This window comes from Nyctibius grandis, chromosome 16, assembly GCF_013368605.1.
Source record: "Nyctibius grandis isolate bNycGra1 chromosome 16, bNycGra1.pri, whole genome shotgun sequence".
NCBI classification, from domain to species: Eukaryota; Metazoa; Chordata; class Aves; order Nyctibiiformes; family Nyctibiidae; genus Nyctibius; species Nyctibius grandis.
This window is the reverse complement of record NC_090673.1, coordinates 1,082,227-1,104,657: the sequence shown is the minus strand read 5'-3', so window position 1 is coordinate 1,104,657 and position 22,431 is coordinate 1,082,227. Positions and strand designations below refer to the sequence as shown.

Below are 22,431 nucleotides of genomic sequence, written 5' to 3'. Positions count from 1 at the left end.
CAGACCTTGAAAATCCCCAACCTTAGGACAGCACCGGCCTGTGAAGACGAGTTGGTTCAAACTCACTTCAGCACGACAACACTGAGCCTGGTTTTCCTCACTTAGGTTTGACCGGGGAGTTTTCTGAGACAAAGGTCTTTTTATCTACAGGATTTTTGGAGCAGCAGGAGGTCGCAGTCACAGTGAAGTCCTCTCCAATCTCGATAAAGCCTAAGCAACCTGGCAAACCAGTGTGTAGCTTCTTACTACTGGAGAACATGTGAACACAACAGAAATAAATGAGCCAAATGTATCAGGATCAGAAATTAAACTGGTTTTGCCAAGTAAAAATCTAAACCAGCTGCTCTTACTCACAAGCAGCTTTCTCCACAAACCCAGTAGAAACCATAAGCAGTCCCTGTTAATCTTTAAAAGGTTTGCTAATGCACAGCATGCAAATTTGCACTTTTCCGCAAATTTCACTGCCATTGTTATAAAACCTTAAAATAAAGGGATGAATGAAGGAAACACAAACTTTAACTGAAGAAACGTTCACGGTGTCATCACCACACTAAGGCATTCCCAGTTTTACAGGACAGACAAGCTCAGGTATGTGTTTAATGAGGACTGCAGAGGAATGCTGGCACACATCAGGACGGGGCTATCGGAGCATCTCGCTGAAGGCAGGCGGCTAAACGTGACTTTGTAGTCACCAATTGCATAATCTCTACCTTCAGCTATCTGATAACGCTGGGAGGGGGCCAGGGGATTAACCTGGGACAGAAGAGTCCTCTATCTGCAGGGCTCAGCTCAGCCCCAGCTTTGCTCCCGGCCCTCCCCCTGCTCCCCCAGCAGTGCCATAAATCGCTGGGGATCCCGGGGTCAGCGGCCACGCTGGCTGCTGGGCACGCTGGGGCGGAATCAGGGAGCCATGAAGCTACCAGCTTATCCACACCGGGCACAAGGCTGATGAGGACATGGGGTTGCTGCGGCTTTGCGGGGCCCCAGCCCGCAGCGTCCGTCCCACGGCAGGTCACGGGGCTCCCTCCTCACCCAAGCCCAGGACAGACACGAGGGCTCATCTCCCGGCGCAGCTTTTTTGTTGTGGGAAGAATAGAGCCGTCGCCTGGCGAACGGGGGAAGCTCGGATGATAGAGCGAGGAGGAATCACAATCCTTCCCTCGCCGTCCCGGTCTCCCCGCCAGCAGGGTGACGGCGCGGTGGTGTGAATGGCCCCATCCCCACAATAACCGCACGGGCCTCCCTGCAGAAACACTTAATTGGGTGCGTTTCCAGATTAAAATTCACGGCAGAACAGCGGCACACACCGTGAACAAAGACAGACATCCAGGGGCTAGAGAGGGGTCTGTGCACCCCTAAACTGCCGCTCCAATAAAACCGGTAGATAAAAGATCATTACCTATGGAAAGTCTTAGAGTTTCAGAGGTTAAAAAAACCCTGTAGGAACCGTGAGCAGGGCCAAGACGCTCCCCCCGTGCCCACGCGTTCGCCGGCTCCTGACCTTTGCTATTTCTCACCCTACTTAACGCAAGCGCCTGGTGCAGGCGAACGCTGGGACGGCCGGGGCAGAACGGCAGCGAACTTCACAGAAACGGTAAAGCACAGGCAAATTCAAAGCAGTTTTGCACTGGGGGTGCTCTGAGCTCCCTTAACCTTCAAATTTCACTAGACTATCAAAACACACAGTAAGTATAATGTTAAAGCAAGTAGCCCTCCCTGCTCCCTGGCTCTGCTGCCTCTCGTCTCACCGATTCCTCTGGTTTCAAAAGCCATATCACACAATGTAGGTTAAGAAACAAAGCAATTGATTGGAAGATTTTCCAAATACCTTGCACATGTTTATTTCAGAGAGAGAGGGCTGGGGAAGCTCCCCCCTCCCTCAATTTTCCTGATGGGTCTCACATTTAACCAACTCATACACGGGATATTCCGGCTTTGTTCTCACAACCCATTGTAGCGGGGGCCACTAAATCAAACAGTTGCTGCTACGACAAAAGCACTCACAAAAATCTCAACCTCATCTTGAACCCTGAAGATTTTTATGGCTACTCCCTCGCTAACCCCTCCCCGAAGCCACATTAAAGGATGTATTGTTTTCAAAGGTCATGGTAGGTTTCATACCACATTTTAATACAATGTAAATTCTCCAAGAATATTACGATGTTACACAAGAGTCACAGAAGACGGAGAAAGAGAAGAAATCTCTCCTTGTCTATGTTTTATAAGGCAAATGGTAGAAGCAATACACTTATTTTGTGAGACTTGCTTTTCCCCTAAGTGAAAAGAGTAGTCTTGATAATTTTTACATTAAAATTCCGATCAATTTCCAAAGGAAAGACCTTCGAATCCTGCTGAAGCAGATGGCAAAGACACATACAGAAAACACTAAAGCGCATGAACGACCATAGAAAATACACAACAAATAAAGTATCGGGACACACGTCCAGCCTTCAGCGAGCCCCTGTCGCTGCTCCCACCTGTGTCACCCCTGAGGACAGATGCCCCGAGCAGGCGACCGGCAAGTGCCCCCGGTGCTCAGGGAGCAGGCGGGCAGCACGGCGCGCTCCCGGAGGGCACCAGGCGCTGGCTTCACCTCTGCCGGTCCCCACGGCTGCGAGAAGGATCGCACCCACCCCTGCGGATGCAGTTTAAAACCACACAGCACCCACAGCTCCCTGCGAGAGACCCACCTCGGAAATGAGAGCGAGCGTCGGTGCAGCCAGCGTGCGTGACTGGTGATACTGGTGCTTTATAATGGAGCACAAAGACTGTATTTCCTAGAGTGAGGGGAAAATCGAGGCACAAACCCTCACCCAAACGCTCTGAGCAGAGAGTGCTGGGATTTGGTCCTGCTGAAAAGCAAGAGGGAGGATGCAGAAAGCTGCAACTTCCCAGTTAAACAACAGAAAGTGATTTACAGCCACAAAAATCTTTTACAGCTGAAAAAAGATCACAGGTGACACTCGTCACTGCAATTCATTAATATATTTAAATGATACACAGTTGAAAAGATGTTATTTGCTTTGTGATTAACTTGCCCTGTCACCCACCCAGCAGTACCCTTTAGCTGGGTTTAAATCTCAAGCTGCTAAATACCAGCTGTTTGGGGAGGGGAGGGGGAGATCTCACACACGTGTTACTGAAATCCTAACAAAATCTCGCTTGCCTCTGATGATGCCTCAAACACAAACAAACATCTTACAGGCTTCTTTTCCCCCTTGTCTTTCCTAACGATTTTTTTCATTGTCAATTTTTAGTTTCAAGAAAACCACCTTGTTAAATTCAACCAGAGAGCCGGGGTGACTCCCCCCTCCCTGCAGAGTGCTGCGTTGCCCAAACAAGGCCACCCCCAAACCCAGGCACGTTTGCGTAAGGGGCTTTTCTTTAACTTATCATCGATGAACACAGGGATTAAATTATCTGTGCGGTGGCCCCTCCCCGGGCCAGCAGCGGCCTGGGCGGCTGAGCCCACAATGGGCCGGGGTGTCCTGCTCCCCCAGCGACCCTGCAGATGGGGGTCCCAGCCCCGCGCTGGACGTGGGCGAAGGCACCATGTCCTGCCTGGCTAGGCCGGGCTCAAAGAGCAGATTGTGCTGCCCTGATCAGCCCGGCCATGGCGAGAGCCTGAATAGCATTAACCCTCTGTGAACTAAAACAAAAACATTTGTGTGCCCAGCTGGGATAAAGGTTAATTTAAATGGACAAGCCTCCTCAGCTCCTTTAAAAAAGAAAAGGGGAGGGGGAAGAAAGAGGCTGCCTACAACCTTATTCTCTGTACTGTAAAAAGATGTTACGTTTATGGAGACACAGAGAGCGTGGTCACGTTTTAAAAAGCACCAACCAAGTACTGAAAAGAGGAGAAATGCTGCAACAGAGACACGGCTGGCGCATCTCAGCTGTGCTCTCTCTTTCCAGCAATTAAATCCACAGCCCACAGTCTTATTCCACACTGAATTTGTTTCTGCCAAAGAAGAGTTCAGTCAAAAGAAAGCCCTCATAAAAAAACAGAGATCATCGGTTGCTCTTTTTCATGTAGGTATAAATCAGAGTGTGCAGCTGACAAAACCCATCACCCTTCTCTTCCGCAGCCTGGGACCGATCACTATTTGCATATCAAAAACTCATCTGTGAAAGGCAACTTCTCCCAGGCAGGCTGGGAGCCCCTCTCCCCCCCACCCCAACACCCAGCCCTGCGCCCCAGAGCACCCACGTCCCACAGGACCCAGCACCAGCCCTGCCAAGCACAGGCAGGAGCTGGCCAAGGGACGAGGAACGCTGCGAGATCGCGGCCCCGCTCCATTGTGCGGCACAGGGAGGACGGGCGACAGGGCCTGATCCTTCACTCCAGCCAGTTGTTGCACAAAGAGTTTGGAACAAAAGCCCACGGCACCAAAATGTGCCCCCGCCAGCCGGAACGGCACCGTGCAGCTGCTGAGCAGGCCCCAGGGTCTCCACCGTGCGACTCACGTTCACACAGCTCGCAGATCGACTCCGACTTTCACAGGCGCTTTCCCAAGTGACCAACTTCTCTAATCCAATTTAAGAAAAATAAAGCTTTTTGCGTGGTGCCCTGCCCTTCCTCCAGCATGGCCACACGCTCCGAATTAAAACCTGGCCCAGGCTGTTTTTTAACATTGACAAACTGACAAAGCAGCAAGATTAAAAACTGGCTTGCCTGCCTGAAAATATTTCTCTTGGACCTATTTAAGTTCTCTAGATGTGCAATGACTGAGAATGATGCAGAACTAAGAAAATATAAGATTAAAACAACAACAAAACACAGCAACCTCTGCCTACAAGGAGGCAGGGCCTAGGCACAACTAAATAATGACTTTTCAAAATGTGTGTTATCCAAAAATGCAATGTGCTTTCCTTAAATATTTTGTCCTTATTCTGAAGAAGAGCTTTGCCACTGTCTTCAACCACAGGAAAAAAAAAACCCTCAAGCTGTAAAATATCAGTGAACTAGTACGAGTCCCAGGGGAGATGGAGCGACGTTATCAAGCGCCTACATGACCCCGATACTATCAATAATTAACAATACTAAAAAAAGCTCTTCCAGATGGTCAACGGGATTAGGAAGTTTAAAACATAAACAAATTAAGCCACAAAACAAACTAAAACCCGCTTTTTTTCTCATGTAAAGGCCACAACGCAGCTGGCAGCGGAGGGCTGGGCTGCGGGGCCACCCCAAGAAAAGGAAAGAAACAGCAAAACCCTTCGCGGCTGCTCCAGCGCCCGGCCCGGGCCCGCACCCCGCCGGGATGGGATGGGGCGGCCCCGGCCCCGGCCCCAGCTCCCGTCCGGGCCCCGGGGCCGCGCAGGCTCCCGGCCCCGCCGCCCGGCCCCAGGCACTACCCGCCGCCCCGCTCACCTTCCATGCAGGTCGAGTCCCGCTTCATCCCCCCGGCGCCGCGCTCCTAGGGCCGCCTCATGGCGGCGGGGCGCGGGCCAGCGGCGCGGGCGGGCGAGCAGCCCGGCTCGGCCATCGCCGCCGACCGCGGGCGGCCCTATGCTAACGAGCCGTGATGTCAGCGCCGCCCCGCGCCGCCCCGCCGGGGGGGGCCGCCTCCGCCGCCGCTCCCCGCAGAACGCCGGGCCCCGGGCGGCGCAGGACACCGCGCCCGGGCAGCGGCCATCAGTAGCCACCGGCCACCAGCAGCCACCAGCCACCGCCCCGGGGGTCCGGAGCGCGGCCACGTTTGCGCTGTTTTCCCACCGACGTCCCCGCAGGGCCAAGCGAGCCGCCCGCGGAGGCCGCCGAGCAACACGCGCGCCAAGAACACACAGGAATCTCTAGTATGAAAATTATTTCTTCGAGCCAATAACAACTATTGGCCAAAACCCCGTTTTTAGTTTGAATCACCACTGACACGCTGACTTGGGACGGACGGGTCCCGCTCCACAGCGGAGCGAAGGCAGGCAGCACCGGGCACGGCTGCCTGTGCCACGCGCACCGGCGCGGGCAGGGGAAGGCACCACGGTGTCACCAGCAAGCGCCTTCCCACACCCACGGGACGAGTGGCATGGTCGATGCCGACGTGGATGAGTGAGCTGTGCAGCCCAGCCCTGGTCGCCTGAACCGAGCGGTGGCCTGAGGACAGCGGCGTGTGCAGGAGCCATGGCCGGGGTGGGCCTGGCGCGCACGCAGCTGGCGACGGACAAGTGCAAAGGTCAGTGAAATCACCAGAACTTAACAGTGTGATCTGCACCGGCGTGTCGGTGAGCTGGATTCACTTCCCTCATGGAAATAGTTTCTGCAGCGCTGTTGCTAGAATGGAGTCAAAATCACGCCGGCCATGGCTCCAGAAAGCAAACCAGCGCTGTATGAAAAACACTACATGAGACATTGGGTGTTTCATCTTTTCCCCATTTCTCTCTCACATAAGAAAACAGTCCATGCTGCTCATCCTCCTCGAGGTAGATCATCTTTAAACTTAGTGGCAGTGCAATCTCTCCTAACAATAAATCCGTGGCTGATTCAGCTGCCCGCCTCAAAACAGGTACCGCGGTGACAGCACCGGTAACGGTGAGCTCTCTGTCAGGCACAGCCACGTGTTGCTCTGCAGCAGTGAACGTTTTCATGAAGCTCTTCTGCTCCTTCATCCTCCTCCTGGGATGAGCTCAGCCTCGGACATGGTGCAGTTCATGTGTCCTCAGTGCTGCAAACATGGGATGCCTGAGAACGTGTCCCAGTGGTCAGCTGGGTTTGCCCAAGCCCCAACCAACACTCACCACACCAAGGCATTGAAGGGAATGGCCAAAAGCATTTCTGCCAACGCCCGATTCAACCTGTGCTCCAGATGTCTACGCTGACTCCATTCAAAAGCCATAGTCTGCTCCTGTTCCTCGTCCTGAGGACTGCAGGGCTCAGCCACTCTCTGAGAAATGGCTGACTTAAAATAAACAAGGCGCAGAGGCAACAAAAGAGGTCGTATTTCACTTGATCCCAAGCCTGAAATTTTATTGCTTTCTGGTGACACCCCGCAATGCAAAGAACCCCTCGTGCACGCAAGAGCAGAGCTCAGCAGCGTCCTCCTGGCACCTGGGCACCCTGCTCCGGCGGACCCTGCTCGGGCAGGGCGGTCCGACCAGATGGTCTCAGAGGTCCCTGCCAACCCCAACCCTTCTGTGATTCTATTCATAATCCCGTTTTTAACCCTGTATTTCTGCAGGAGCAGGTGCACAATGCAGCAGCAAGCTGTCGCTCACCCTGCACAGGGCCAGGTCTCCGGTTTGCTCATGCTGTAAATGTGTAAAGCTGCTGTGTCGGCCCTTGCCGTGCTCCCCGGGCTGACCTCCTTTTTTCCCCTTCGGGGGTTACCCAAGCAGGGCTGTGTGCGGAGCAGCTCCCCGGCCCTCGCAGCGCACGGCCAAGGTAAGCCCTGCCCCGGCCGCACTATTGACACAGCTGTGTGCAATCGTGCCTGCTCCCAGAGCCCCGCATTCTTCATCCCACCGAGCGCTCCGCTCGCCCCGGCGCCCCTCCGAGCAGCGTGACCAGAATGCCGAGGGCTTATTTTGTAACACCGCGGTGTGACGGGGACACGGCCATCCAAAATAAAGCAACCAACCGCAGGGTAACAGGCCGACACGAAGCTGCTCACACAACAACTGCTGTTGAGACTCAGAACAGAGATACGCCAAAAAAACCCACAGCTCATTCAGGAACAACTGCAAGCACAGACAAAACCCGGCTGGGAAAAATAAATTTTATAAATTCAGATTAACGCATCCTGGCAGCCCCAGTACTGCGGACATCACTGCTTCCAGCCGCCGCAGCCAGAGAACCGGTTCCAGGTAAACACAGCACACACTTTCCCCCAAAACCACTATTCCCCTCACGCTCTGTATACAGATATTTCAGAGACAATAAAAATTTTTAAAACATAATTGTTTATAGAGAAGCTATGGAAGGAACTGCAAGAAATGATAACAAACATCCGCCTGGCTCCCAAGAAGTGCAGTGATAAAGGTTTAATAACAGATGCGGGTAATTCCTCCGCTCCCCAGCATTAAATGCACCAGGAATGTGGTGTTAATAAGGTTAATAAGGTTAATAAGGCATTCACTACGTGTACATAAAATTAAGCATTTTCCTCCTTCTTACTAGTTCAAAAGGTTGTTGTGCAAAGTGAATCCTTCTATCAAATATCCAGTTTTATTTTTTATTAATATTTTTATTTGCTCGGCCACTGAATTTGCCAGCCTGGTCTATTGAACGGCTTGCAAGAGCATTTCACTGCATCTTGCTTGATGGGTGACAAACACTGGAGACCAGCTCTGTGTAACAGAGGAAAAAGCAGGGGGGAGGTTAAGTGCTCCTTGGAGAGGTCGCCTTCAGAGGAAAAAAGGAAAACAAATGGGATTGTAGGCCTGAGCAGTATATGGTTTTACTGCCTTAGTGGGCAAGTACAAGAAAGGAGAACTGCAAAGGGAGAAGCTTTACATTTCTATGGGCAGGCAATCGAGCTCCTTTCTAAACCCCTCGTGGAAAGCGCTCCCCTTCCCACGGGGTGACTCCATCCCACTCTGGGAGCGCGTCTCCCGTAACTCCCAGTAACCCAAATCGGTCACGCAGCGTCAGATCATTCCGGAAAACGGGGGGAAGTCCTTGAGCTGGGTCCCCGTGACCAGAGACAGCCCCCGAGCACCTGCACAGGCGGGGTGACAGCGAGCCCAGACCTGGGTCCCACCCTCGCACCCTCCTCGTGTCCCGCTGCCGTCGGTTGTCCCTCCCACAGGGCCAGCGTCCGGGCAGAAAATGCAAATGTTTAGCGGGATGTAGGAAGAGAGGAGATGCACGGAGGGCAGAAGGCAGAGAGTATCTCCTGGATGGGAAGAGGCAGGAAAAGTTTTGTGCATTTAAGTGGTAAACCGGCGGGGGGCCGGTACCGCGCCGCGGCCGGGCCGGGGCCGGACAGGAGGGGGCAGCATCCCCCAGGCGGACCCGCCGCCCGGCGCCCCCCCCCCGCTCGGCACAGCCGGGTCCGTGGGGCGAGGCGGCAGATCCGTGCCTGCCCCGGGCCACCCCCGCCACACGCAAGGCCAACACCTGCACAGCTTGCAGACTGAATGATTTACCACTGTTAATGTATCTCACCGTAACCGTCTATAAACCACAATTCTTGGGATAATGTCAAGTCTAAATGAATCGCAAAATGTCAAAATCCATGGAAAAGATATTTATTAGAAATGCAAGGACAATTAAAGGAAGAGAAGATGACACGGGACAACTGGGCAGGAAAAATTCCCATTCGCCTTGCTTTCTAGAGGGGCTCAAAGCAACACGGAAAGACAAGCAGCACGGCAGCGGTGGCACGGTGATATACCTGGCACTGCTGTACAGCCGTGAGGAGTCAATGCCTAGCTGCCTACGAGCATGACTTTTCACGGGCTCTGAGCCCCCTTCTGCTGTCTAGCCATAATGTGTTAAGCATCCAGCTCAAAGCTTCATCAGTGGCTCCTTAATGAAGACGCTTTTATCATGTTAAGTTTCTGCTATTGCATTAGGAAAATGTTCCCGTAAACTCCACGGGTTGTTCTGCCTGCGAAGGCGAACGCTCACGTGCAGCCTCACGAACCCTCCTGCTAATATTGCTCTCACTTTGGAATAGGCCAAGAGCTGGGTCCTGAAAAAATAACTGTTACCTCCCTGTCTTCCTTCAGCTGAATCTGATCCTAGTCCTTCTGATAGACCAGATTCTCAATTTTCACGTAATCTCTACCAGCAGCTCCTAGGCCCCAGACACCACCCACCCCAGATAGCACGAGGTCCCAAATTAAGACGTACGTGACTGCAAATAAAAGCCAATCTTACTAGACTAACACTAGGGAAAAAAAAATCTTCCACCCTCCTCTCTGTGAAGCTACACAGGGTGAACTATTCACATCTTACTCCTGACAGATAGCGAAGCTGCTGCAGAGTGGGGAAGGCTTCTTTGGGTATAAAGACGGAATCGAACGTGCAGTATTTAAGACAATTAGATTTTCAAAGAAACTACACTAAACATTTCTTTCATGTGTAATCAAATTATGTTAAAGCAAACCTCATAATTTAAGCCATTCCATTGGGCAGCTCCTGTTTGTTTTCCCTGCACCCTCATTTTTGCTCCAGATCTGTCACATTACATTAACACCTTTCCTACTCACTGCCTACAGAAATAACAGCCTTCGACATGCCTGCACAATCCATTTGTCCTGCTCTAATTACTTTTTGACATAGCCTCTTTTGCTGTTATCTTGCCTCTTCTGACCTCTGCATGCATTAAAGCCATTTAAAACAATCTTTAAACTCAGTATCTATTGTGATGTGTCTTATATGATACTACCGGAGCATCAGGCAGCAACATTTTGTAAATCAAATATTTACATCTATGGTAATAAGATAATGTACTTGAGGAGGAAAGCTACTACATATTGGTAACAGCTACAACTGGCTGTTCGTGACTACCCAGGACTGCAACACATTTTCAGGATGAAATTCCTATAGTCATAAAACTGTTCTACATAACCAGGTAGCTCAAAGGTAAACGGGGTCTTCTGTGTAGTAAGAAATTTCCCTTAATTTCACAAATGGGGAGGAAAGCAGGAGAAACTGGGAAAAGTGGTCAACTTGCACAAAAAAAAACCCCAGTAACCACCAAACAAATGGAGTAGACGAGAAGAGGACCAGGCAGGGTGCACCAACAACAGCAGCTCAGAAGGAAGCATGACAACTCACACTCCTCCAAACCCACAGAGGAAACCAAGAATCTCTAACCCCAATACCCCTCTGTTTTCATCAAGCCCATTCAAAAAAATGTGCCCTCCTTTTCCTTTGTGGCTGATTCACAGAAGATGAGCCTCTAATTACCAGCTACTTCCCCGGCTGAAGCAGCAGAGGATCTGCTCTGCGCCAAGTGTCTGCCTCGGAGTCAAGAACTTATTCCACATGGTGGAACTAATTTTTTGGATATCAAGTTGATCCCTATGTGCATACATCTCACGATAAGTCTAACTACATCTTCACATGCTGTTTTCCACATGATCCAGCCTCATGCTAACTCGACTGGTAGCTAGTCAATATTTTACTCACATTAGAAGAAACTTCACAAACCTACATTTGCTCTGGTTCATGTACAGGGTAATTACCCAGTTCACGCGAAGTCTGGTTGTCTGGATACAACCAGCACAGATCCAAGCACAGCTCTGCTGGAAAGCACAGCTCTATATTTTGTCTTCCAGATGACAGCACTATAAAACCGATGGGGGACAAAAGCAGCGTCAATTAAAACACATTAAATGTAATGCAACAATGCTATGATTTGTCACAGCCAGCCAAGAGGTTTTATTTCTTTGAATTCCTCTAACTTTGTCCTCAGGACATTCAGAGCCCATGAATGCTGTGGAAAGCTCTTCCCATGATACTTCCCTACACCCGTTCTGATTTTCCCCTTCTTCTTTCCTGTCAGCAGCCCTGACCACAGAAGCCTGTCTCATTAAGGCATCTAAACATCGAAGGGACCCGTGGATCCAGGACCAGACCAGTCTGCTACTGCTCTGCTCGTGACATCCCTTTTTGCAGAGCTCTGTGCTGGGTCAGACTGGGCCAGGTCCCTGCAAGCCCCGACCTGGCCTCAGGCAGTGGCCAGAGCAGATGCAGAGGAAACAACAAATTGAAATACTGAAATTAATCCTTTTTTTCTCGTCTGAACTTTTTCTTTTCCTTAAGTAAAATTTACATTTACTTTAGAGAAAGACATTTAACCATAAAATATTCCCCTTTCGGAGCACCACCAGCACTTCCCCAAGGCCCCTCTCAAGCGCAGCGCTGGCAGCAAAGCCAAGTGGCTTCTCTTTACACAGTCTGGCACCGTGAGGAGGGTTTCTTGGCCTTTACGTTTCTTCTCAAAACAACCACAGATGTTTTGGGGCACTTGCAACCTCAGGGTCATAAAAGTGGTTTATATTTTTAATTTTTAGCCATAATCCTACACCGCACCCTGAATTCCCCAGCGGGTTCCACTACCAACGGCATTCTTCCATTCTCATTCACTTTTTGATTTTGTTTTTTATACACCCGTGATTCACTCCTGAAGCTGGCTGTAACACCACGCCTGCACCACAGTGTTCAGTACTATGGCCTGGAAGCCCCAGCCAGGTCTGCCGGGGTCGGAGCTGCACCAACAGCAGAAAGTAGCGGCGGCTGCAGCTTAAAGGCAACAAGTAGCACAAAATGTGCTGGAACGAATTCACATGCTTGCAATTTGTAAATACATGTTATCCAGCAAACTGTGTCCAGAGCATCCACGGGTAATTGGCCGATTTCTTACAGCCCAGGCAGAGGTTTAGCTGGAGAAGAGAGCTCCGTGCGTTTTAAGCCTACCCAGGTACCAATTTATACACCCTGGGTCCTGCTGGAAGCTGACAGATTGCGGCAGAGCAGATGCCAGAGGTAAGAAATGAAACCCTCCGAAATGAAGTACCCCCGAAGAGGCAGAGATGCTCACAGAGGGCTGGAGCTGCTTTGCTGCTAATTTCAAAGAGAAAAAACCGTCCCGAGGCCGGCATTCACCGCCCGGTTCTGGGGGATTCGGGACAAGGTCCGTAAGGCTCAGCCAGCTTTCCAAAGGGAATCTGGAAGCCCTACATTGCCTTCCACCAGATCCCAAAATGATGTGGAAACCATCTTGAGCTAAAACAGGAGCCTGAGATGATGCTGTGTTGGAGCACAGCTGGTGGAACAGCTTCTTAGCAGCACTGAGCTTGCAGGACATCTAATAGCAGGAGCAGGGTAACGCTGAAGTTAATCACTGAAACAGCACGTGTGTGTATGGGACCAAAAGCAACAGACCACCAGACCCGGACCTGAGACCGGAGAGATTTCCAACTTTTATGCTTTGCAAGCGAAGAGGCTCCAAGTTCCTCTGTGCAGCTGGCAAAGAACAGCACCTCTTCCAGCAGCCGGCTCGAAAGCGGCTGCCTGGCAAGGTCAGGGACGTTAACTCCTTGCGCAGGAACCCCGTGCTCGGAGGACACCCAAGTCAGGACAGCGACTACTGCCTAACAGATGCCTCTAAATCACCTACCGAAGGAATCCATCTTTCTCTGTGACTGCTGGGGGATGACGGCCCCTGATTAGGGGGGTTGATTTCCCCTCATTAAGCGCATCCTAAGCTGCACTCCGCTGTCCTCATTACGGCTAGCACCGCAAACTCGAGAGGGACACTAAAGCTTCATGAAACCCGCAGCTACTGCCCTGTTTTACTGGTCTGGCTGTGCTGGGAATGTGAAAGCGGTGGATTACCTAAACCAAACTCTCCCCGTTCCTCTCCGGGGCTGAGGAGCGGGTGCGCCCGGGGCACCGCTGCGGCAGCGTGTCCGTGTGTGCCGTGGCAGGACAGACGGACAAAGCTGCCCTTCCACGGCTGCTGCCGCTCTGCCAGCTGACACCGAGTGCCATCAATACTCCCACAACGCAGCGCACCCGGGCTCAGCCGGAGGGATCCTCTCCAACGCAGGGTGCTGCGGGACATGTGAGATGATTTTAGAGGAAACATATAAGATTCAGATTTGAAATTAAAATGCTCTGCCCCAACAACAGCTCGTGGATTTCAGCGTTGAATTTTTGACATTCCAATCATATTATATTTTCATGTTGCTTATGTCAAGTAAGACTATTTCTTTTTTAGAAGTTAAAAATGAAAATCTGCATTAGTGTTTTTACCATATATCTTGAAAACAAGGCAGATAGATAGATAGACAGATAGGTAGGTAGGTAGATAGATAAAAAACTCCCAGTGCTTACCACCAGGCCTCTTATCACAGAGACGACGGGGCTGTTTGTGCTGTGCTGTGATGACTTTGCAGCACACGTACTACAGAGAACAGCCTTTGCTACTCACAAGAGACACTCTCTCGATGTTCAGATTCATGCGTCCGAGCACGGCAAGAGTGGCATATCCTGTGCTAGAACAGGCTAAATCCCACCGAGCAAGTTGCTACCCCAAATTTAGCAAAATCTGCTTATATGAGCACACACAAGACGTTAGAGAAAGGCCGCACCAGAATGAAAACGCAGCCAATATTTGGTTAAATCAAGAGTTAGGCTTATATAGTTCTCCAGATAGGAATGCCACTTAACAAAACAGAATATAAATACCCATAGGGCAGTGACCTGCTTATTTAAAGCAAAAAAAAGACATCCATCTTTTCCTGTGTGAACTGTCACCCCGGATATGAGTCTTGCCGAAACCTAATTATACTATTGCTTATTATTTGTAAGAAAATATAAACATTTTCCTTCTGCCCTCAGACAGCAATCCCAGAGGAATCCCTACACCCACACCTTAATATACACTACCATGGAGAATATAAAGCACTCCGCTCTAGTCTTATCCAGCCACTAAATTGCTACAAACTTTTCCTTGCACATATTATCTGGAAGTCCAGGGAGAAGCTGCTTTATGCACTGGCAATATAGGGAGCGCGGGGTGACAGCCTAACATGGTGTCCTGCTGGGATCCAAGAATAGCAACGCCTTAAAAGGCAGCGATGTTGAGATCACAAGGAAAGAGAATTAGGGCACAGCTGTGGAGTTCTGTAGGCTAAAACATAGACTCAATATGTCAGAGAAAATTAAATCACAGAGCTACATGTAATTTCTAGTCTCATTTATAACTTAGCTGTAGCTGTGCAGAATCTGTACTTAGGTCATACATGAGTCGCTGTGTTTCTGCACACAGAAATAAAAAATGAAATTAATTTAAAAAAGCAAAACCAAAGGAGTTATATGCAAACAACGACACGAACACCTGTGTTTCAAACGATGTTTACATGCTGTCCCAGCTCAAACACAGTTTCGTAGCCAGTCTTCTACCCAGCTCTTGAGGACCAACAGAAAAGGCACAGCCTTGCGTGTCAAACAAGCAGAGCTCACAGCTTTACCTGCAGTGCAAAACAAAGAAAAACTAAACCAACACATCAGCCAGCTAAACATAACTATAAAATGCCCACGTTTTCCTGTGGCTGTCAGATAAGGGAAAGGGACCCTGCCCCAAAGTGAAGGTACCAACACCAAGAACACACTCTTGCACGGGCTTTTTCCCCCTTGAATCAAGTGACGTTCTTACGTTTTTCACACCAGTATCTACACACACATTTGCTGCTGTCTCTTTGTGCTCGAAGGCCAGTACTAGCCTCTCCTCTGAAAGCATTCAACATCCGCAGAATACAGCCCGTTACACTCTGCCAATGTCTGCTGTTGCAACCCGTGTCCAACTCACTAACTTTGCGGGATGCCCAGGTCTGTAACCGCCGGCGTGAGAGCTGTGCTGGGAGCCGGGAGGCTGCTGCCTCCTCCTGTGTCCTCCCCAGCTCCAGCCAAACCTCCAGAAGGCACCACCACAGAGAGAACACGCAGAGCTGTGAGGTGGGGAGAGCCGTGGGTCCAGCGGGGCCCCGCGGGTGAGAAGATGGCCTTTAGGGCCTAACCCCACCCACACATGGAGCAGCTGAGCAGTGCCTCAGGCACTTAAGAGGACTTAAATTACCTTTTTAAAAGGCTCTAAAGGCCAGGGAGAGGTAAAAGAGAAGATGGAGGAGAAAAAGAAGTTGTCAACAAGGGAATCAGAGACTGACTGGGCTGAGGCATACGTGGCAAGCTTTCCTAAACAACTGGTACTTGAGCACTAACGTGATACAGAACATCAAGGAACAGAGGTAGGAAGCTGCACGTAATTACAACTTTGTTTAGTTAAGTATATTTCCTGTGGAGCTTACAAAGCACGACCGCATGCAAAGCACAGGGATTTGTTGCTATCAGCTATCCTTTGTCCCCAAAGAGGTAAATTATACATCTGATTTGTATACAGAGTTGAAAAACTGTTAAAGGTTGTGCTTGAGCTGCAGCCAGAGCTGTGGACCAACAACCTGTGGGAGCCAGTTCCTATGAAGGGACACTACACGGAGAGATTTTGCAAAGGGAAGGGAGTCCAGCAGCCAAGAGACGGGGAGAAGCTAAAACAACCCAGCGAGGGACCTGCACGGGCAGCCCAGCGAGGGTCCGGCCAGGGGACGGTGCTCAGCGGGACGGGACCCACCGACCCATCTCAGGCTGCTGGAGTTTCAGAGCAGCGCGCACGTGGCAGCGCTTGGGAAAAGCAGGAAGGTGCCGTTACAGCCAGCACAGGGGGAGCGAGACAGCCCAGAGTGCAGGGGACGAGCAGAAGCGGGGTGTGAATTCAGCCTGCAGCGACGAAGGCGAGAAGGCTGTTCTGGAAACTGCGAGCATCGGGAAGGGTTAAGGAGGCAGTCCTCGCACACGTCCTGCACACAGGGTACACGTGCCCACCGCCGTTTGACTAACGGGGAAAATGCCAATGTTTGAGGTGAATTGTTTCTCCTAAGCAGAACAGTGTATTACCTACTTTAAAGCCCAGCCTAGTTCATGCATATGCAATGTTTATCACAAACACTGCACATGGCGCAGAAAAAAACCCTGTACATGAGGATGCAAAACGAGGTCAGTAATTCTCTCAGAACTCGTGTTGAACAAAGGCTCATCGCAGCACGCACGTTACCACCGTCCCCGCTCAGGTCCTTACGGCGCCCTGCCGCCCTCCCGGCGCGGTGGGAGCCGCCAGCCCTCCGCGGTGGGTTCGCGGGCGGCTGCTCCAGCGCTGCGTGCCCTGACCCACTTTCCTGCAGTATTTCTGCATAGCGACAGAGGTCCTAGCAGGACAAGCGTCACCTCCCAGCCCACGGGATTCTCCGTTTCCTGCCGCTTCCACTGGAAGAATGTGCTCAGCATTTCCATGCAGGCACACACAAGCATGGCGTTACACATAAATGTATGTAAAAACGCATAAATCCTAGGAACGGAAAGAACAAAATCCTGTTCCCATTTGCAGAACAGTCCCCTGCGTTAGACAGAGGGCTGGGAGAGTGGCTGATACCCACCCGATGGACCCTCCGAGCTGCTCGGAAGGAGCCTGGCTGTTCCCTCCTGGCTAAAGCTCTTTTAAAGGCACTTGGCTGCTTTCTCCCTAGCTGGTTTGAGCATCCCTGTTACCCCAAATCAACCCTGCCCTTCAACTTCGACCAAAAGAAATACTAATACACTGAGCTGACCAGAAAATTGTTATTCCTTCGTTACACCCAGCCGAAGCTCTGACACCGTGGGGAAATGCATTTTCCCACCCCACGCCCCGCACACCTCACTCACTGTCCTATTTCCTACTCACTCAGTCCCCACAGAATTACAGTGTCCTGACTGCAGATGCACTTGTGGTTCTGATGTTGTCTCAAGGTTTTTTCTTTTTTTTTTTTTAGGTGAAGCATCTCTATTTCCTCTGTTCTGAAATCTTGTGCTGAAACTATACCAAGCCAAAAATCTCTTCAATGGGAAATTTCACAAACAGAGGATTATGACTTCAGCTACAGAATAAGCAGCAGGAGCAGATGGAACTCTTCAGAAACAATGATTCCATTTTCATGCAAATTTCCTTAGTAGTTAAAAAAAGACGAAAAAGAAAAAAACCACCAAGATATCAGAATGGTTTCTAAATAGAAGGTTTTTGAATGATGCTAAAAGCAAAGGGCTGGTAGCTCTCCACAATCCCAACCATTTTAGTGGCAGCCAGGAAAAAAAAAAAAAGCATGACAAACTAAAACCAGACTCTGCACCTCCTCAGAGTCGTGATAAGAGCAATGGGAAATGGAGTGAAAGTATATTTGAGTTTTTATGATTTTCAACATCATCGTCGGCTTTGTGATAATGCATACTTCAGAGCTAATTCTCATGCTCTTTAAGAGCACAGACTTCATTCATGAAGCAGCATGACAAAAATTCTTTATCCACTTGATGACTACAGAAGGTGACAGCCACCGAGAAAAAGGCAGCCACAGGGCCGCTGTCGGCGTGCTAACCTGCAGCGTGCCCGGCTTTGAGTACGGGCGCTCCCCTGATCACAGCCATACACACATGCATTTTTCAGAGCTGAAACGTGGAAACTGAGCCAGTTCTTTTGTTATTAATACTGGCAGCATACCCTAAAAAACAAACACACGCACAGAGTTAGCAGACCCCATTTCTGGCTCTTCCACTGACTTGTTACTTGGTTCTGGTCTCACGCTTTCATTTTCCCCTCTTGTTTACTTCTTGAGTGAGAGAATTCAAGCTACTCCCTAAGTCTCAGCGTTGTGAGGACAACTGACTTCGCACAACACGTAGTGTAACTGTCTCTGTGCCACACCATAGTATAAAACACGACGCTGTTTTGTATACAGAACAGATTGTAATGGCAGTAGATGGGAATACTTTGGCAGGCCCATGTAATTCCACTCTTAAAGGCTACTTTTTTTTTCTAACTGAGGTTTTAAAGCAGAGAGGAAACTACATGCACAGAAAAGCAAGAATGAAATCCAGTGCTGTTTGTTGCTGCCTCCCCAGCACCATGCACAAGAGATACAAAGTTAGCTTTAAATACGACTGTAAAGAGTGTCAAAGTTGAGGCCTCTGAACCACGTGCTCAATACCAAGATCACTTCTGTTTAATCCCATTCTACCTACACTTATCCCTTTCATCATGTCACTGGCCAAATCTTTTCACTTTGAATTTGCTCTCAAACAGAATCTCCTTCCTTCCTCATCGCGTTAGATGGATTTAAGTAATGAAAGCTACTGAAAGGACAGAGCACATACAAAATAACTCAAAAAAAAGGGCTCAACGAGGTTTATTTTCAAGCTTTTCCTTGCTTACTTCTTAGCAGAAGGATGTACATGTAGAAACGATTTCCTCAGTTAATCCCTCTTTGACCCAAATTAACTTTTTTCCAAACTATTTTCTTGAATAATTTGTTTTACAATCTTGCCTGAATTGACTCAACAATAGACGCGTTTCGATCACCCAAGGAAAGGAAGAGGGACAGCAATGGGGAGGCATAAGAAGCTGACCTGGCTGGTGTGACCAGCGCGGTGCCCCGGCAGGTCGGTGGAGGCAGGGCTGGGCAGCGCAGACCTCCAGGCTCCTCTGTCACAGCCAGGAGCTGCTCACGCCATCACGATGGTTCTTGGGTTTGCACAGCTTAATTCATGCTCTTCAGAAATGAGGGCCAAGGGAAAATAATGACCAGGACCTGTATCACTATCAATTAAGCCCCCTTGCTTCCTCGCCACCCCACTGCCCAACGGCTTCTCTTCCAAGAGCCAACTTTCTGGCTTCTAAATATTCCTGCTGCCGCATTCCTCACGTACGCTTCACCATTAGCAAAGTTAACCCTGACGCAGATGATGACCACAGTCAGTCAGTCTTGCCCTTCTCCTGATGCCGCTGCGGTGACGGGGCAGCCACCGGTTATCAGAAGCGCAGCCAGGAAAGCGATGATTTACCCAACAGCAGAGTGTCCCAAACAGGCACAAATCCTACAGTCAGATTAACTATCCCACTTCTCTGTAGCTACAACCAAGATGGTACAGGGGAAGAAAAAGCCAAGTATCTATCCTTTAAGCCGTCACTTCTTAGCTTGCTGGGCTTTAAGCTATCAATTGCAATGAGACACATTTGACCCAGATGCTTGCCTGTCTGGGTCAAGCACATCGGATCTCAGCAAACTTACTGGAAGATTCCTCCTTCCTCCTTCCCCTGTCTTGTCACAGCCTTTCTCCAGGACGGGAACTGCCAGAAAGACTTAAGAATACTCGTGAGCAGCACAAGGGACTACCAGCATTGCGTGTCTTTCAGATGCCTCAACAGATCACTGTTGATTTTTCCTTTTGACTTGGGTAAAATTTATGCAGCAAAATATAACACAAAGTCGATTACAATATTGTAAAATGGCTTAAGGGTCGAAAACCGGGTGAAACCCCCACCTCCTCCTCCCAGCCCCGTCACAACTGACAGGGTCCTGCAGGGCCCAGCTCCGGCTTGCAGGAACAGCCACGGCAGAGCATCCTCGGCTGCGGTGCCCTTGCCTGGGGAACTTGTTCTCCACGACTGCTCCAGCAGCTCATTTCCCAGTGGGAAAGGATGTTTTCCATAGATTGAGTGAAACACGGTTCTAATTTAGTAATCGCGGTGTACACCCAACTGAACAGGACCTAGTGTTTTGATAATGAGAGCAATATAATTAGGACGAGCCTCAAAATATTCCAGCAACTTAACGATTTGAAGATCACCTCTGACATGGGAGACAGAAAGAGGTATCTGGAGGTTGGAGTACGATTATGTTTATACACTATGATAAAACACTCTTTCTAGACCCAGACATTTCATATTTGGGGACTTTCATATTATTTCTGCAAATATTAAAATCGGTTTACCAGAGGACTTCTGGCTCTTAGTTACTAAAGGTTTTAAATTATTACATTCTCATATCAGGCAGACAGCACTAAGGAACTGCTAATTCAGGATTTCTAACGTACTAGGCTAGAGCACTAGGCTGGAATCTAATCTAGGACATAGACCTAAACGTTTTTCAACAAAATTTGCCCCACTTGTTTGTTTTTTTTAAAGCGAGTCTTAAGAATAAAGCATTAACAGAGAACACAAGGATATTACACGAAAAGATTTCATTATTTGGACACCACAGAGGGCCTGGGAAGTACAGCAGGTCTATGGAGCCACACACAGGAGTCTGTAGATGCTCCCAGAGTTCAGCAGCCATTCAGACAGCTTGTAAAGACCGTACTACGGACACACAGTTTAATTTTTTATTTTTCATAAACAGGATCAAAGACATTGTATGCTTTTCAGCCAGTGCGACCCATAACTGACCACTTAGAAGCACATTAATACACCAGTATGCACAAGAACACGTATTTTAACGATAGTATCAACTGTGTTTTAGAAGAATCGTCAAGTGACTCAAGAAGAGAAAGACAATCTTTGAAAGAGGAGACTGAAAGGAAGCTGTCTGGCAACTGCAGAAGTGACTAGAATGGTTATTGTGGGCAGAACGGACAGCAGATATGAGCTATCTCCTTCACACTCACGACAAGGAGGTGGGAACCTCTTCATCCACATCAATAGCAGCTGCCTGACACTGATACGAGCCTGGGTCACCATTAAAGCCACATAGTAACCTTTTTTTTCCCCAAATTGCTTCCTTTTGGATGAGTTCCATGTAACTGTCATTTGTTTTTTTCATTTCATTTTCCATTTATGCATTCATCCAGCCCTTGAGGGTCAATTCTACAGAAATCCATGTCAAGAACGCCCCAAAGGGACCTCTGTCCCACCCCTCCATGGCCCAGGAGGGGCTCTGAACACCAACATCATGACACATCCAAAAATGCTCAACAACCCCAAGTTCTACTAGACCAACAAAAGGGCATGAACCTCAATACTGCTGCAGCACCTTCCCTTCCATCAGTCACCTGCGGCTCCACAGCACACACTTGCTGCTGGGGGAGCTGGGACTGTGGAACTCCCAAAGCAGAGGAACCCAGAGGGGCAGTAGTGACCACAGTCATTATTAAAAGCGTTTTAACAGCAGCAAACCCAGAGCGAGAACAGCCACGTAGAGTTAGAGGAACAGAACCTTTCCTATGGCGCATGTTTCACCTACACGATCGTAGGTTAGAAGGGACCTCTGGAATCATCGAGTCCAACCTCCACTCCAAGGAGGGTGTCCAGCACTTTGGTCTCCCTGTGTCAAAATGTTCTCAGAGAAGAAAGGAAGGTCAGTGACTCAAAACGACAAGAGACTAAAAAGACTGGAAAAGAAGAAGAATTAGAAGAGAAAATGGAACAAGTACATTAACTGCTCCCCATGGTCTGGCGTTCCCACTGAAAACACTTTACAAAGTTAGCATATCCTCGTCACGCAGTTCTGTATTCTAGAGACATCCGAGCGTCTCACATGGAGAAGCTACAGACAAGGCCGAGGGAGCAGGTTCGAGTTCTGTTAGTCTGAAGCCACTGAAACTAGCAAGTTAGTGGAGTTCGTTTATCATTGGGTGGTCTCATTTGAGAACATGCTTAAAGGCATTTTATTTCTGTCCTGCAACAAAAATGGCAATAGTTGTTCCTGCTGCACCCCGACAGCGGTGTTCTTACTAACAGGGACACGCACAGAACAGAGGGAAAGTTGCCGTGATGTTACACGTCGTTTGGAGGCAGCTTTACCAACAAGATGGGATGGGAGTCGTCCAGCTGCTGTAGAGAAGACAAACCCCGAGATGTTTTCCAGCAGCCTGTGGTGTTCTTTATAAGCGCCGGACCCTTCCCGTGACACACTATGGCCTTGCAGTGTAAACACGAAGTCGATTCACATTAAATAAATGAAGGTGCTTCCCCACGCCACCCAGGAACGCCGCGCTGGGCCGTGACCCCGTTTCCCAGTGGCCCAGAGGGACCAGAAATCCATCCCCGGAGCCCGGTGAGGGCAGACCCCGGCGGCCCGGTGTGCCCGCGGGCCGTGTCACAGCCGCTGGACACGGGCACCCTC

General features: G+C 49.7%; 1 protein-coding gene across 3 annotated transcripts in view; it reads right to left on the bottom strand.

The window, feature by feature from the left end:
* NR6A1 (nuclear receptor subfamily 6 group A member 1) overlaps nt 1–22,431 on the bottom strand; it is a 74,515-nt gene that overhangs the window by 17,679 nt on the left and 34,405 nt on the right. Inside the window, exon 1 of one of the 3 annotated variants that reach the window (XM_068413688.1) lies at nt 5,375–5,432. The exons of the other annotated variants lie outside the window; for them this stretch is intronic. Coding sequence (XP_068269789.1) covers nt 5,375–5,402 — 28 coding nt within the window. The 5' untranslated portion in view covers nt 5,403–5,432. Of the gene's footprint in view, nt 1–5,374; nt 5,433–22,431 lie in introns of those variants that run through there. 3 annotated transcript variants of the gene reach the window in all.